Genomic DNA, 12,992 nt, shown 5'->3' with positions numbered 1-12,992 from the left:
TTTTTACCTTTTAAAACTCTTTTCTGAGGCAGGGATCCCCTCCTTACAGTCCCCAGAGGGACTAATTTCTGAAGCTCTGCGCTTCATTTCAGGACTTTGGACAGGAGCTGATGAGGTGAGTCCAGGGTCTTTGTAGTAGAATAAAGAAATCAACAAAATGTGTTAGAAAACTCTGGTTGTCACTATGATACATCACCGTAACTCAACACCCATAAAATTAACAAGTCAATGACACACAGCCACAACCAAAGACCATGTCAACACTGCAAGTAATGTGTTATAGCATTTATATATTTCTTAGAACTTATCTTTAGTTTATATTTGTAGTCATTCTTACCTTGAATAGCAATTTGCTCTTACTGCTTTTGCTGTAGTTATTTGCTACCTTCTTACCACATAAATCAACATGGAATGTGATCTTCTTTCGCTTTTGGTTTGTACTCCACCTACTTTTTATCAGTACACAGCAAATGCTTGACCGATAAATATATTTGACTATCTAGTAAAAACATATTTTGGGAAAAAATTCTGCTGGACGTTGTAATTCTTGTGGGCTAAAAAAAGTTAGTTGTAGTAGTTTAGCTGTGATTCTTTTCATTATATCTATGCCATAATTCTTTTGGAATGATGACTGATGTGATGAATTTCATTTAAAAAAATAAGTTTCAATTACTGAAAATTGAAAATAAAAAGAAACAATATTTTTTTACTTATTTATTTTAGGGATGGTGTAAATATCATGTTCGAAAAGACTGAACTCTGCAGTCAGATAAATTAAAATGGAAATTTTAAGAGCAGAAAAAAGAACCAGTTACCTATAATATAACAGTATTTTAAAACAACACTCAAATAGGTCTCTCTGGTTTGACAATGCAAATCTCTCAGAAACCCAAGAATCTCTTTCTCTAAACTTTCCCTCAAAACTTCTCCAGGACCCCCCACTCTTCTCTCCCAAATCCATTCTCTGTGTAAAGTCCAGCTGCCACACTCCTCCATCTCATAAAGTGCCACAGGCCTATGTACTCCATGACTTTCAGCTTCCTCCATCCAGTGTGGCAGCATCAGGTGAAGAGGGCAGCAGCTTGGGTAGAAGCTCCTCCCCTACCAGCTTGGGTCGAGAATCCTCTTAAGTAGTCTGGGAACCATTAGAGTCTGGAGCATAAATGGGAAAAATTTAAGGCAACATGGCACTATTGAGAGCTGAGGCTTCCGACACAGTTCTCCTGGTACAACACGGGATGCTGAGACTGCCTCCAGAACTCTACTTTTCAGTGATAAGATCCCCCTCAAGGACCAAGACTGGTGGCAGCCTCCTTGTGAGCAGAATTTGGCTCTGGGGTGTCTTCATGTAGTGTGGCAGCTGATTCCCTGTGGTCCAGAGACTATTCCAGAAGGACAGGGTGTGAGTCAGAGCAAACAATAAAGAAAATACAGGTCCGACGTTGAGAATTCACACAAATTGAGTCACGCTAAGGATAACAAAAGCCATTTATTAAACTGAAACAGATCTTTGGAGTGTGGGAGGAAACCAGATCACCTGGTGGTAATCGGCCCAAACACAGGGAGAACATCTGAAGTCCACACATCCAATATAACAGAATAGAATAGGAAAGGAAAGAAGACTGCATTAATCATTCACGTTACTGCATTATGATATCAGGTTCTGGTCTTGAACTCAAGCAGTCAACTCCAGAATTCTTGGCACCCATCATGAAAATGAGCAAAAATTAGTATATAAATGAACAACACATGCAATGGTGATATTCTTGGTTTCAACATACGAGGAAGCCATACACTTTTGACATTTACTAATACATTAATTTATCTGACACTTTTCTCGAAAACAACTTACAACATTAAGCTATTTAGAATGATTTACCCATTTATACAGCAGGGTAACGTTACTGTAAAAATTTTGAGTAAATACTTTGCTCAATGATATGACAGCTGGGCGACAGATTTCAACATCTGACCTTTAGGACTAAAGGCAGCAACTCCAACCACTACACTACCCAAATATAAATCACTTTCTTGAACAGTGGAAGTTTTTTCTATATAATAGGTTTCAAAATTGTTGGCACCTCAACAATTAATTTTTGGTGAAATTCCCCTGGAGGGAATAACAGCACCGATCCTCCTCCTGTAATGTCTGAAAAGGTTGGGGAACACTTGTAGAGGGAGTCACAGCCACCTCTACTGTCTACCAGGTTTGTGTTTTGATCAATCTTAACTTTAATTTCATTTCCTCACATTCATCTAAAGAGCAGACACTGGAGAAAGTTGGAGAAGTAATGAGTTGCTGTTCTTCCAAACACCGCTCACAGAGATTTGTTGTGTTACAAGAGGATCACAGACAGGGTGCATAAATCTAGATTCCCTTTGGTGTTGTATCTCTGGCTGTTTGTGCAAAATTATTATACTTAGAGATTAAGGGCTTCTTATTTTAGATATAAAAGACTGACTGCTTGTGTTATGAGAATTCATGTCCAGAATTTTTAATGGATTTTCTTCATGGCTCCATTTTCTGAAATAAAGTTTGTAAGAACAGTACTCACAGTGGTAAATGTGAACACTGACAACATTCAAACTGGAACGTTAAGGTAACCGTTGCAATGTATGTGGACTAGAAAATGGAAAACAGAACAAAAAAGGGCACTATGACAACACAAATTAAACCCGGCAAGTGAATATATGAAACAAAAAAGTAATTAAACACAAGATAAATAAAATTTATTGCAACCCACAGGGAAACATGTAACAGAATAACACAAGAATAAAACGTGTAAAGACAGTGGAACAGCTTATGACAAAAAACAAGTGAAGGCAACATCTTCATTCATCCTCAGTAGGAATACTGTATTAACATTGTAAAGCACCACGCCTGTTGTGGCCGAAACACGTTTGTGTTAAATGGTCACTTTTGTGTTCACATTAAATAAAAAGTGTATAAATAGTTACCACTGTGAGTGCTGGATTAACTCCTGTCCGTTGCGGGGCAAACCAAGCTATTTTTCAATGTCCAGCCAATAGTTGGCTGTGAAATACTCTGAAATAAAATAAATATAAAATGTGGAAACATCTCGCTTCAGCTAACTTCCACAGTGCTTACAGTTTGTTCCAGAGAGTTAGGGATCAATAACCAGATCAATGTTATATATCTGTATGGGATAAATCTATCAACAATTGATCCTGAACAAGAATTTGTGGAGACAATTTTTGTATTTTCAGTAATTAAAATATAGTTTGTTTTCATGTAGCTTAAATTATCATGTAAAAATGAAAAGTATATTATATATATATGCAAAGTTTTCTATACTTTCAAAAGGATTTTATCCAAAAGCCTTTTTTATTGTGCAGATGATAAATATTTAAGGAATGACTTGGTCTGCAATGTAAAATGTAAACAAAATCCAAGAATTTACTTTCCCCCCCCATTTTTCTGAACATTGACAAAATTTTACACACTCAAAAGAAAATAACAAACATGAACTTCACGTGTTGATTTTTGTCTGAGACTCCGTGTGAGACAGAATTCTTATTCCAGCTCACGAAGGGACACCGAGGAGCCCCAACCAACCCAAAAGGCAGCATAGAGAGGCTCAGCGAATGTGGCGGTGAACCTGTACAGGAGGGTCGGTTCATCAGAGGAGATTCTGTAGAAGGACAGAGTGCCGGACACCCGGTCCAGATACACTCCTACTATGGGGGAGGACTGAAGTAGAGGTATGACAATCTTTTTGGAATTGTGAAGGACAGCATAACTACCACCAGAACAGCGCAGAACCCAGGACTTATCATTCTCTCCAAGCACACCATCATCATTGTCTCCTTTCCTTCTGATTCCTTTATAAGTCACTCCCATTTCAGTCCTTTTCCCACTGAACTGAACTTCCCAGTAACAGCGACTAGACAGACTCTCTGCACACAGAACTTGAGGAAAACAGTCAAATCTCTCTGGATGATCAGGATATGACTGTTTTTCTCCTCTCCAAGTGACCTTCCTGTTGTCCTCAGACAGATATAGGTCTCTGTTTGCTGTGTTGGTGTCCAGTGTGAGATGACAGGAGTCTGCAGGTGAAACACAGTTAAAAACACCGTTAGGAGTACTCAGGGACAGTTTTTACTTATAGGCTGTGAGGTCACTCTTGATGCGTAAAAAACATTGTTAACAAAACTCTACTCAATGTATTCAACTGAGCATACTTTTACCAGTATCCTGTTAACATTTATGTGGAATTTAAATGAATTGGTAATAAAGGGAACTATATTTCATATTACATCAATTGCCAGTTGTGATTCAGTTCTTGCTGTACAACAGCAGTGTCTGCTCCTTACTCCAATAATTTACTGTACTTACAGACCAAACAACAATGAAGCTGGGCTACAAACAACTAGTATGTATGTGCTGCATATATAAGGGGTGAACAAAACAATGAAAGCAACACATCAAAAAGGAGTTTAACTTTGAAATAATTAAACCACAATTGTAAATGTAGCTGCAAATGTGAGACATATTGCACAATAGTTCTGACAATTAGCACTTTGTTATGTGAGTTTTCAAAAGAATACAAGAGGTGCCAGAGGTCAAATGGTTGAGGCCTAAATTGGTCAACAAACTAAACAATTTACTGTATCCAGGGGAACAGTCTCAAAAACAACAGTATGTACCAAACTGCATCAACTAAGAAGAACAGGGGTCACAAGTCAAAGCTTACTGCAGGGACAGATGCTAAATGCCCCAAAAAGTACTGACTCAAAAATTACCAAAGCATTGAATCAGCACCAAAACTGTACATTGTGAGCTTCAGAATGCTGGAATTTAGGGTAGAGCTATCATCTCAATACCACTTGTATTCGAGGCTAAAAACACACAACCTGGTGAATAGAGCATAAAACCTTAGCCCCTTAGAAATAGAGAAAAGTTCTGTGGTCTGAGGAGTCATACTTCATCGTGTTTTCTCCACCAGCACAAGGTGGCGCAGTGGGTTGGCCTGGGTCCTGCTCTCCGGTGAGTCTGGGGTTCAAGTCCCGCTTGGGGTGCTTTGCGACGGACTGGCGTGCTGCCCGGGGTGTGTCCCCTCCCCCTCCTGCCTTACACCCTGTGTTGTCAGGTTAGGCTCCGGCTCCCCGCGACCCCGTCTGGGACAAGCGGTTCAGATAATGTTTGTGTATTTTGATTACAAATATTAAGAATAATAAATAATTAAAAACTGTGGGGGATCCATGATGATATGGGAATCCATCTTGTGAGAGTCATTAGGTCTGACGATTGCTCCGCATGGTCATATAAAGAATAGTGGAACATCAAGGCATTTATGGGAGCAGGTGCACGCCATGAGGCAAACACTGTTCCCTGATAAAGCTCCCATATTAAAGGATCATAATGTCCAAATGAACACTAAGATGAAGGCCAAAGTCTTCCATGGCCTCCCTATTCACTATATCTAAATATCACTGAACCTTTATGGGAATTTGTGGAGCAAGTAGTGTGCAGTAGAATACCACTTCTTTCATCCCTCAAAGAACTGGAGGCTTTTATTCTTCAAGAAGGGTGCAAAATCCCCCTACACACAGGTTAGGAGATTTATTGCAGTATTCCAAGAAGGACTAAAGATATTCTGAAGGTGAAGGGTGGCCCTGCTCCTTATTTTGGCTTTGATATTAATATATTCTCAGGTAGTTCTGAGTATTTTGTCCATCTTGTGTGTGTGCGCATCAACTACAGACGCAAATGAGTTGAGAATGAAACGAACCACAAGAACGGTCAACATGACTTGAACTGGGCTCAAAATAACTTACCCTACCCTGTACACCACTGTGTAGTAAAATGAGTAAATGGTTTTATGACAGCAGCTCTTCAGTACAAACACACTTACATTTCAGGAGCCCTGGTCTGATCCTGCACTCTCCACCATGGTCCATACTGTAGGAGAAGCAAAAGGACACACAGTGACTGAGACATACAGAGCCTGTCTATGAAGTGTGTGTGGAAACTCAGACTCCTGTAACATGTATGAGGGTTAGCAGTATGATGGTTAGACTATCTGGAATTTCATCAAAATTGAACTTCATGCTCATATTAAGAGCTCAACTGCTCATTCTACACCCACCTTAGTGTCTCCAGTTTACAGGTGGGATCATGCAGTAGATCAGAGAGCAGCTTCTCTCCTGACTCCCCTGGGTGATTGTAGCTCAGATCCAATTCCCTCAGGTCTGAACAGGGGTTCAAACACAGAGCTGAAGCCAGAGAAGTACAACCTCCCTCTGTGACACAACAGCCAGACAGTCTATAGGGAGAAAAAATGAAACCCTGCATTTTTAATAAGACACAACAAATTTTAATTTACTCTTTTAGTATAGATATTATTTACAGTGTCTGTTCCCCAGTAGTACTAACATCAGTGTGTCCAGTTTACAGTGTTTGTTCCCCAGTCCAGCAGAGAGCAGTTCCACTCCTGAATCCTGCAGGTCATTCTCACTCAAGTCCAGCTCTCTCAGGTGTGAGGGGTTCGAACACAAAGCTGAAGCCAGAGCTCCACAGCATTTCTTTGTCAGTCCACACATCTTCAGCCTTAAACAGACAGAATTACACAAGTAGAACCATTTAATATATCAGTGGGATTTGAAACATTAGAAACATTTTTCAGATATCTGGAATTTCATCAAAATTGAACTTCATGCTCATATTAAGAGCTCAACTGCTCATTCTACACCCACCTTAGTGTCTCCAGTTTACAGGTGGGATCCAGCAGTAGATCAGAGAGCAGAGTCACTCCTGAGTCCCCTGGGTGATTGTAGCTCAGATCTAGCTCTCTCAGATGTGAACAGGGGTTCGAACACAGAGCTGAAGCCAGAGAAGCACAGCCTCCCTCTGTGACTCCACAGTTAGACAGGCTGTAAAAGATAAACATGAGACTCATGTATTGCATTAGCATAAAAACATATCCAATATTAATACACATAGTAAAAATATGAATACACAACTGCTGAATCAATTGGAGACACTACGAGCCGCATGAGATCTAACTGATTAAATATTTTCATCGTTTCTCATATGCATTGCCATCTTTCTCTAACAAGAAATGTAAGAGGACTTACAGAGCAGTCCTGGAGACCTGGATCACCGGTAGCATCCTCTGAAGACCTCCATCACGTAAAGTGCAGTTTTTCAGGTCCAACTCATCCATTTCCTCTTCTGACATCATCAACACAAAGGCCAGAGCTGACCACTCTGTGGGTTTGATGTCTGTTTCTGATAGATGTCCTGCTTTCAGGTAATTTTGTACTTTATCCACCAGAGAATTGTCATTCAGTTCATTCAGACAGTGGAGAAGATAAATAGTCTTCTCTGGAGTAAGATTCTCATTGATCTTCTGATTTATGTATTGAATTATGTATGAAATGCTAAAAGATCTTGTTTTAGTTTGTATCATTAGTTCTTTTAAAAGCTTTTGACTGTATTCCATTGAAAGGCCAAGGAGGAAGCGGAGGTAGAGGTCCAAGTGTCCATTCTTGCTCTTTAAGGCCTGATCCACTGTATCCTCCAGCAGGTTGGAATCAGTATTTGAAAGAAACTCATAGAAAGCAGCAAGGTACTCCTGAACACTCAGATGCACAAAGCAGTAAACCTTCCCTTCATACAACCCAAACTCTTTTCTAAACACTTCTGTACACACTCCAGAATACACTGAAGCTTCAGTGACATCAATGTCAAACTCTCTGAGATCTTCCTCATAAAATATGAGATTACCCTTTTTAAGGCTATTCAAAGCCAGCTTCCCCAGTTTCAGGACAAATTCTTTATCTAATTCTAAAGATTTCAGAGGCTCCGTTTCTTGTTTTTTTAGATATTTCTCATTCTTTAAACTGGTCTGAAAGATCAGGAAGTGTGTGTACATCTCAGTGAGAGTCTTGGGAATTTCTCCATTGTGTTCCTCAACAAAGAGCCTCTCAAGAACAGAGGCTGAAATCCAACAGAAGACTGGAATGTGACACATGATGTAGAGGCTCCTTGATGACTTCACATGTGTTATGATCCTTTTGGACAGGTCCTCATCACTGACTCTCTTCCTGAAGTATTCCTCCTTCTGATGGTCACTGAACCCTCGTATCTCTGTCACCCGATCGACACACTCAGGAGGGATCTGACTGGCGGCCGCTGGTCGGGAAGTTATCCAGATGAGAGCAGAAGGAAACAGATTCCCGTTCATGATGTTGGTCAACAACACATCCAGTGAAGTTGTCTTTGTTACATCAGACCATTCCTGATTGTTCTTAAAATCTAGAGGAAGGCAACACTCATCTAGACCATCAAAGACAAACAAGACTTTGGAATTAAAAAGTTGTGAGAGTCCAAGCTCTTTCAGTTCCGGCAGAAAGTAATGAACCAATTGTGTCAAACTGAATTGTTTATCCTGCGTGAAATTAAGGTCCCGGAAAGGAAGAGGAAATATGAAATTAAAATCTTGATTTGCTTTTCCTTCTGCCCAGTCAAGAATAAATTTCTGCACAGTCACTGTTTTCCCAATACCTGCAACCCCCTGTGTCAGCACAGTTCTAATGTCTGTTACTTTTCCAGGTAAGGGTGTAAAAATTTCACTGTATTTGATTTTAGTTTCTTGTATAGCTGGTTTCTTGAGTGCTCTCTCAATGTGTCTCACTTCATGTTCATCACTGATCCCACCAGTACCACCTTCAGTTATGTAGAGCTCTGTGTAAATATCATTCAGAAGGGCTGGGCTTCCATGCTTAGCTTGCCCTTCAAATATATACTCAGACTTCTTCTTCAGATGGGATTTTAGTGTCTGCTGACATGCCATCATGAGTTCATCTGACAAAAGAAAAAAAAATGTAACAGTAAAATGTTTCTCCTCATGTTGTCAACACTGATATTCAACAGGGATGCATTTTTAGCACAGGTATTCAATGGGTTTACGTTGGAAACTTGGGAATACTTTGAAACAAGAAAAGTAAGAGAGTGCACAGAGAAATATTGTTCTCTAGAGTCGTAGGACCCTTTTCGCCAAGCAGCAGCACCCCTAGCCGCTTTGCCAATAATACAACATGTTCACCCCCAGAGAGTTCCTCATAGCGAGTACCACTACGACTTCCATCACGCGGTTTTCCATTATGGTAATGACAATGAGTTACAGTTCTGTCTGATCCTGAATCCCATCAGCATCATGATCGCCAAAAAAAAGGAGGCGGCAGCATTGGGGTGGGTTTATGCAAGAAAGCCCAACAACATCGCTGAGTTGAAACAGTTCTATAGTGAGGAATGGGCTAAAATTCCTCAAAGCAGGCATGCAGGACTGATCAAGAGTTACCATACAGTTTGGGTGTAGATATTGCTACTCAACAGGGTCACACCAGTTACAAACAGCAGGGGTTCACATACTTTTCCTGACAAAGACATTTAATGTTGGATTATTTTGATCAACAAATGAATGGAAAAAGTATAACCTTTTGGGTATTACTGAGTTATTGAGTTCTCAACCTTTCTAGCAGGAAGTAGAAATGGAACTATTGCTCTTGGTCCATACTTTTTCTTTCATTAAAAAAGACCGAAATAAAGTTTTTTTTTTTCCTGTTTTCAGTAAAACACCTCAACAAGAGATGTACAACAACAATTCTGATTAGTACCTCAGGTAAGATTTACATATGATTGGTACCTTCAGTTTAAGTGCAAAAACTCACCTTCTGTTCAAAACATTCAACAAGAAATCTATTATGAAGGATCTCAAAGTCCCATAACAGCTGTAATAATTAAAACCATATTACTTCCACATACGTAAAAGAACAACAGTAGATGCTAGATGAACAATACAGGTTATTAACAGGTTAAGAGGACTTGTAAGCACATTACAGGTGGTCCCCGATTTATGGTGGTTAAACTTACAATTACAATGTTACGATGTTGAGCTGGCGATAGAGGTTCAGTAGAAACGGTACTTTGAATTTTGAATTTCGATTTTTTTCCCGGGCAAGCGATATGTAGAGCGATACTCTCTCGTGACGCTGGGCAGTGCCAGCAATCTGCAGGGTTATGTATTAAATGCATTTTCACCTTATGATATTTTCAACTTGTGATGGGTTTCACGGAACGTAATCCTATCGTAAATCAGGGACTACCTGTGTAGATACTGTAATTTGTAACATGACAAGAAGTTATAGTATAGTAAGTATAGCTATGAAAAATGGCTAGTTACTATAAGTAGTCGTGCATGGAAAACACTAAAACACCATAAAGACATCAGATAAATAAGAGTTAAAAATAATAACTATAAAATAACCAATCAATATGATGATATCATAATATGATGAATATATGGCCCATGACTTGACTCCACTGAATTTGGTTTTCTACAATACTACAATAAAAGTCCTCGGCTCGCAATCTAAGCCTTAAAAACCAGGAAACTCCCCAAAGGGCTGAGCCCTAGAAACTCCAGAAATTCTATCGCAATAACAATACACAGCCCGAACTCCACAAGGTGCTCTCTATAAAAGTTCAAGTAACCCCAATCATTATTAGGATGCAGTGTTAAACATTTCTCTACAAAAACGAGGAAATAAATTTTTAAAAAAAAGGGTTTGTGACTGACCGGAGAGGGTTTAATTGAATTCTTTTCTTGAAGAGGTTACAAGTGTTCAAGTCACAATCAAACTACTACACTGAACTCTCTAGTCTCCTGGTTTTATATACATATTATTCTATGCCAGCATTGCCTTTTTAAGTCTACTATTCCTTATTTGGGGTTCGGTTTTCAAGACCTGTCTGCTGTCTTTATAAGGTTACTTCCTCTCTTCGCCTACTTTTTCAGTCTTCATTGCAGTCATTTGTTCTGGAACTTCGGCAGCTGCTAAATTCACAGGTCTGAAAGCATCAACCACTTCCTGTAGTTCTGCCACCAGGGTTTCGAACTGATCTGAGGGCAGTTTCCACTCCTTCTTCTGTTCTCTTCCACAACAAACCTCATTAACATTTTCCAGTATATATTCTGAATTTTTATTTTCTTATTTCAGATCAAAGCAGCTTTTGACAAGTTTTGAATGGGCAACACAGTGGCTCAGCAAGTTGTGCTGTTCTCACAGCACCTTAGTGGTGTGACAGAATGAGGGTTCGACCCCTGTTCACTCAGGTTTCTTCCACAGCCTAAAGATGCGTTTCAGATGAAATGCTGTCTCTAAATGGCCTTGACTGTATATTTACCCTGTGATGGATGAACATCTCATCCAGGGTATACCCTGTCTCACATCCCGTTTCTCCCGCCTACAGCAACCCTATATTGAACAAATGACTAATGACGATGGACGGCAGGATAATTTTGACAAGAGTTCCAATAGATGGTCTTTCAACAGACTTCTGATTTTTTAACAAGCCTCTCTGATATTTAAACTGTACTAGGTATTAAAAAATTAAGTCAAATCATTTATTCATGCTAATTATTATGACACTGTATAGTTATTAAATTAAATACTAAAAAGTAAAATATCCTTTGGAGTCTCTAATGGAATAAATGATGGTCTCTAAAATAAAAGACACAAGTGTATACATCTTTACATCAGACTCCTAATATTTTAATGCACATCTGAAGATGAGAGATGCTTTCTGACCCACCTTCAGTACACACTGATGACATGTCACTGTTTATGGACATACAGCAGGGTACAGATGATCTCTTCTGCTCGACACTGAACAAAAATGAGAAAAGATCCTTTGACTGGAGTACAGGGATAAACTTCAGACAAAATACACACCAAGTATGCTGTATACAGTCAATATAACAAATAGAACAAGGAAGACAACCACCCCTTAAAACATGCGAGGGCCCTGCAAGTTACATGGGCTTAAAAGTCATCATCTAGAAGGTATGGCTCCATGCAAGATAATTGATTGTCTCTGCACACATCTTATGTCCTAGAGAGATTTAAAAGAAAAATTTACTTTTGATCTGTAGAAACCTGATCATTTTTGAAGGTAATTGGATAGTCCATTGACCAGTCACTCTTCATGGATGTACAGCTGGGCACAGGTGACACTGATCTCTCCTGCCGGACACTGTGGACAGAAATGAGAAAAGGCCCTTCAGTTAGACAGTAATGGGAGGAATTCACTCCCTAGAGTAAATCTGACAAACGTATTTAAACACTTCCATTGAATGCACCTTAACTCAGAGCACACTGGTTTTGAAGACAGATGCGTTTATGTAGATTGCTTTGTTTGAAAAATGCCGTCAACTCCTCTTACCTTTTGAAACCCTTTTCTGAGGCTACAACCCCCTCCTCACAGTCCCCAGAGAGACTCACTTCCGAAGCTCGGCGCTTCATCTCAGGACTCTGGACAGGAACTCAAATTTGAGTCCAGGGTCTTTGAGAACATCTGGCAAATTTTTTTTTTTAAATGTTAAAATATTAAAGTAAATCTAAAACAGCAACACAACATCGCGGTGTAACTAAACACGGGTAAAAAAGTAACATAGTGACCCACAGCTATACCACATGTTATGCAGTGAATGTAACACTTCATAAGGCTGTTTAGCCCTGCAGTGTGGACTGTCCATCCCCAGTAACACTTCAGAATTGTTACACTCTGCAACATGGCATAAATATCTAGAAAACATACTTACGCACAATTTACTGAAAGGTCAGAATGCAGCAGGAGCACAGCACACCTGGAGCTGAAGGGAGCTCTGGGAATAAATCAGCATTAAATCTGGAGAGAGAGTCAAAGATAAGTACAACCTTTGATTTAAATAATTTTTTTTTTTTTTTAAAAAAAAAAGGATGTATATAAAAACTACCTGCGGTGGTACTTAGGACACTAAAACGTTGAAGAGGAGCTCAACCACGTGCTGTACAGCGAAATCCCAAAGTGACACCTTGGCTTGTGATTCATACGTCAAACAAGTTGAAGGGTGTGGGGAGCCTCGACTAGATCAGTTCCAGGTCAATACTCATTTAAAACATCACATTATGGGCTCATTTAAAAA

At 39.5% G+C, this 12,992-nt stretch overlaps 2 protein-coding genes across 2 annotated transcripts in view; both read right to left on the bottom strand.

Annotated features, from left to right (window-relative positions):
- The window catches only part of LOC114909299 (NACHT, LRR and PYD domains-containing protein 12-like), a 143,976-nt gene that overhangs the window by 90,497 nt on the left and 40,487 nt on the right, over window positions 1–12,992 (bottom strand). The window lies entirely within an intron of this gene.
- On the bottom strand, window positions 6,101–11,637 carry LOC114909873 (protein NLRC3-like). Its single transcript, XM_029249883.1, has 5 exons — window positions 11,621–11,637; window positions 7,099–8,830; window positions 6,718–6,894; window positions 6,398–6,571; window positions 6,101–6,287 (listed from the first exon to the last, which is right to left on the bottom strand). Exons 2-5 carry the CDS (start codon window positions 8,820–8,822, stop codon window positions 6,101–6,103), a joined length of 2,262 nt encoding a protein of 753 aa, XP_029105716.1. The 5' UTR covers window positions 8,823–8,830; window positions 11,621–11,637.

Source organism: Scleropages formosus, chromosome 2 (assembly GCF_900964775.1).
Source record: "Scleropages formosus chromosome 2, fSclFor1.1, whole genome shotgun sequence".
NCBI lineage: Eukaryota > Metazoa > Chordata > Actinopteri > Osteoglossiformes > Osteoglossidae > Scleropages > Scleropages formosus.
This window is presented reverse-complemented; position numbering and strand designations above follow the sequence as displayed.

What these genes read in the sequence shown, in the direction of transcription:
- LOC114909873 (XM_029249883.1), bottom strand. Translation starts at nt 8,822, where the DNA reads ATGATGGCATGTCAGCAGACACTAAAATCCCATCTGAAGAAGAAGTCT. An exon ending in CAGGTCTCCAGGACTGCTCT is followed by an intron (nt 6,895 to 7,098) that starts GTAAGTCCTCTT and finishes TATCTTTTACAG; the next exon opens with CCTGTCTAACTGTGGAGTCA. An exon ending in TGTAAACTGGAGACACTAAG is followed by an intron (nt 6,572 to 6,717) that starts GTGGGTGTAGAA and finishes TGTCTGTTTAAG; the next exon opens with GCTGAAGATGTGTGGACTGA.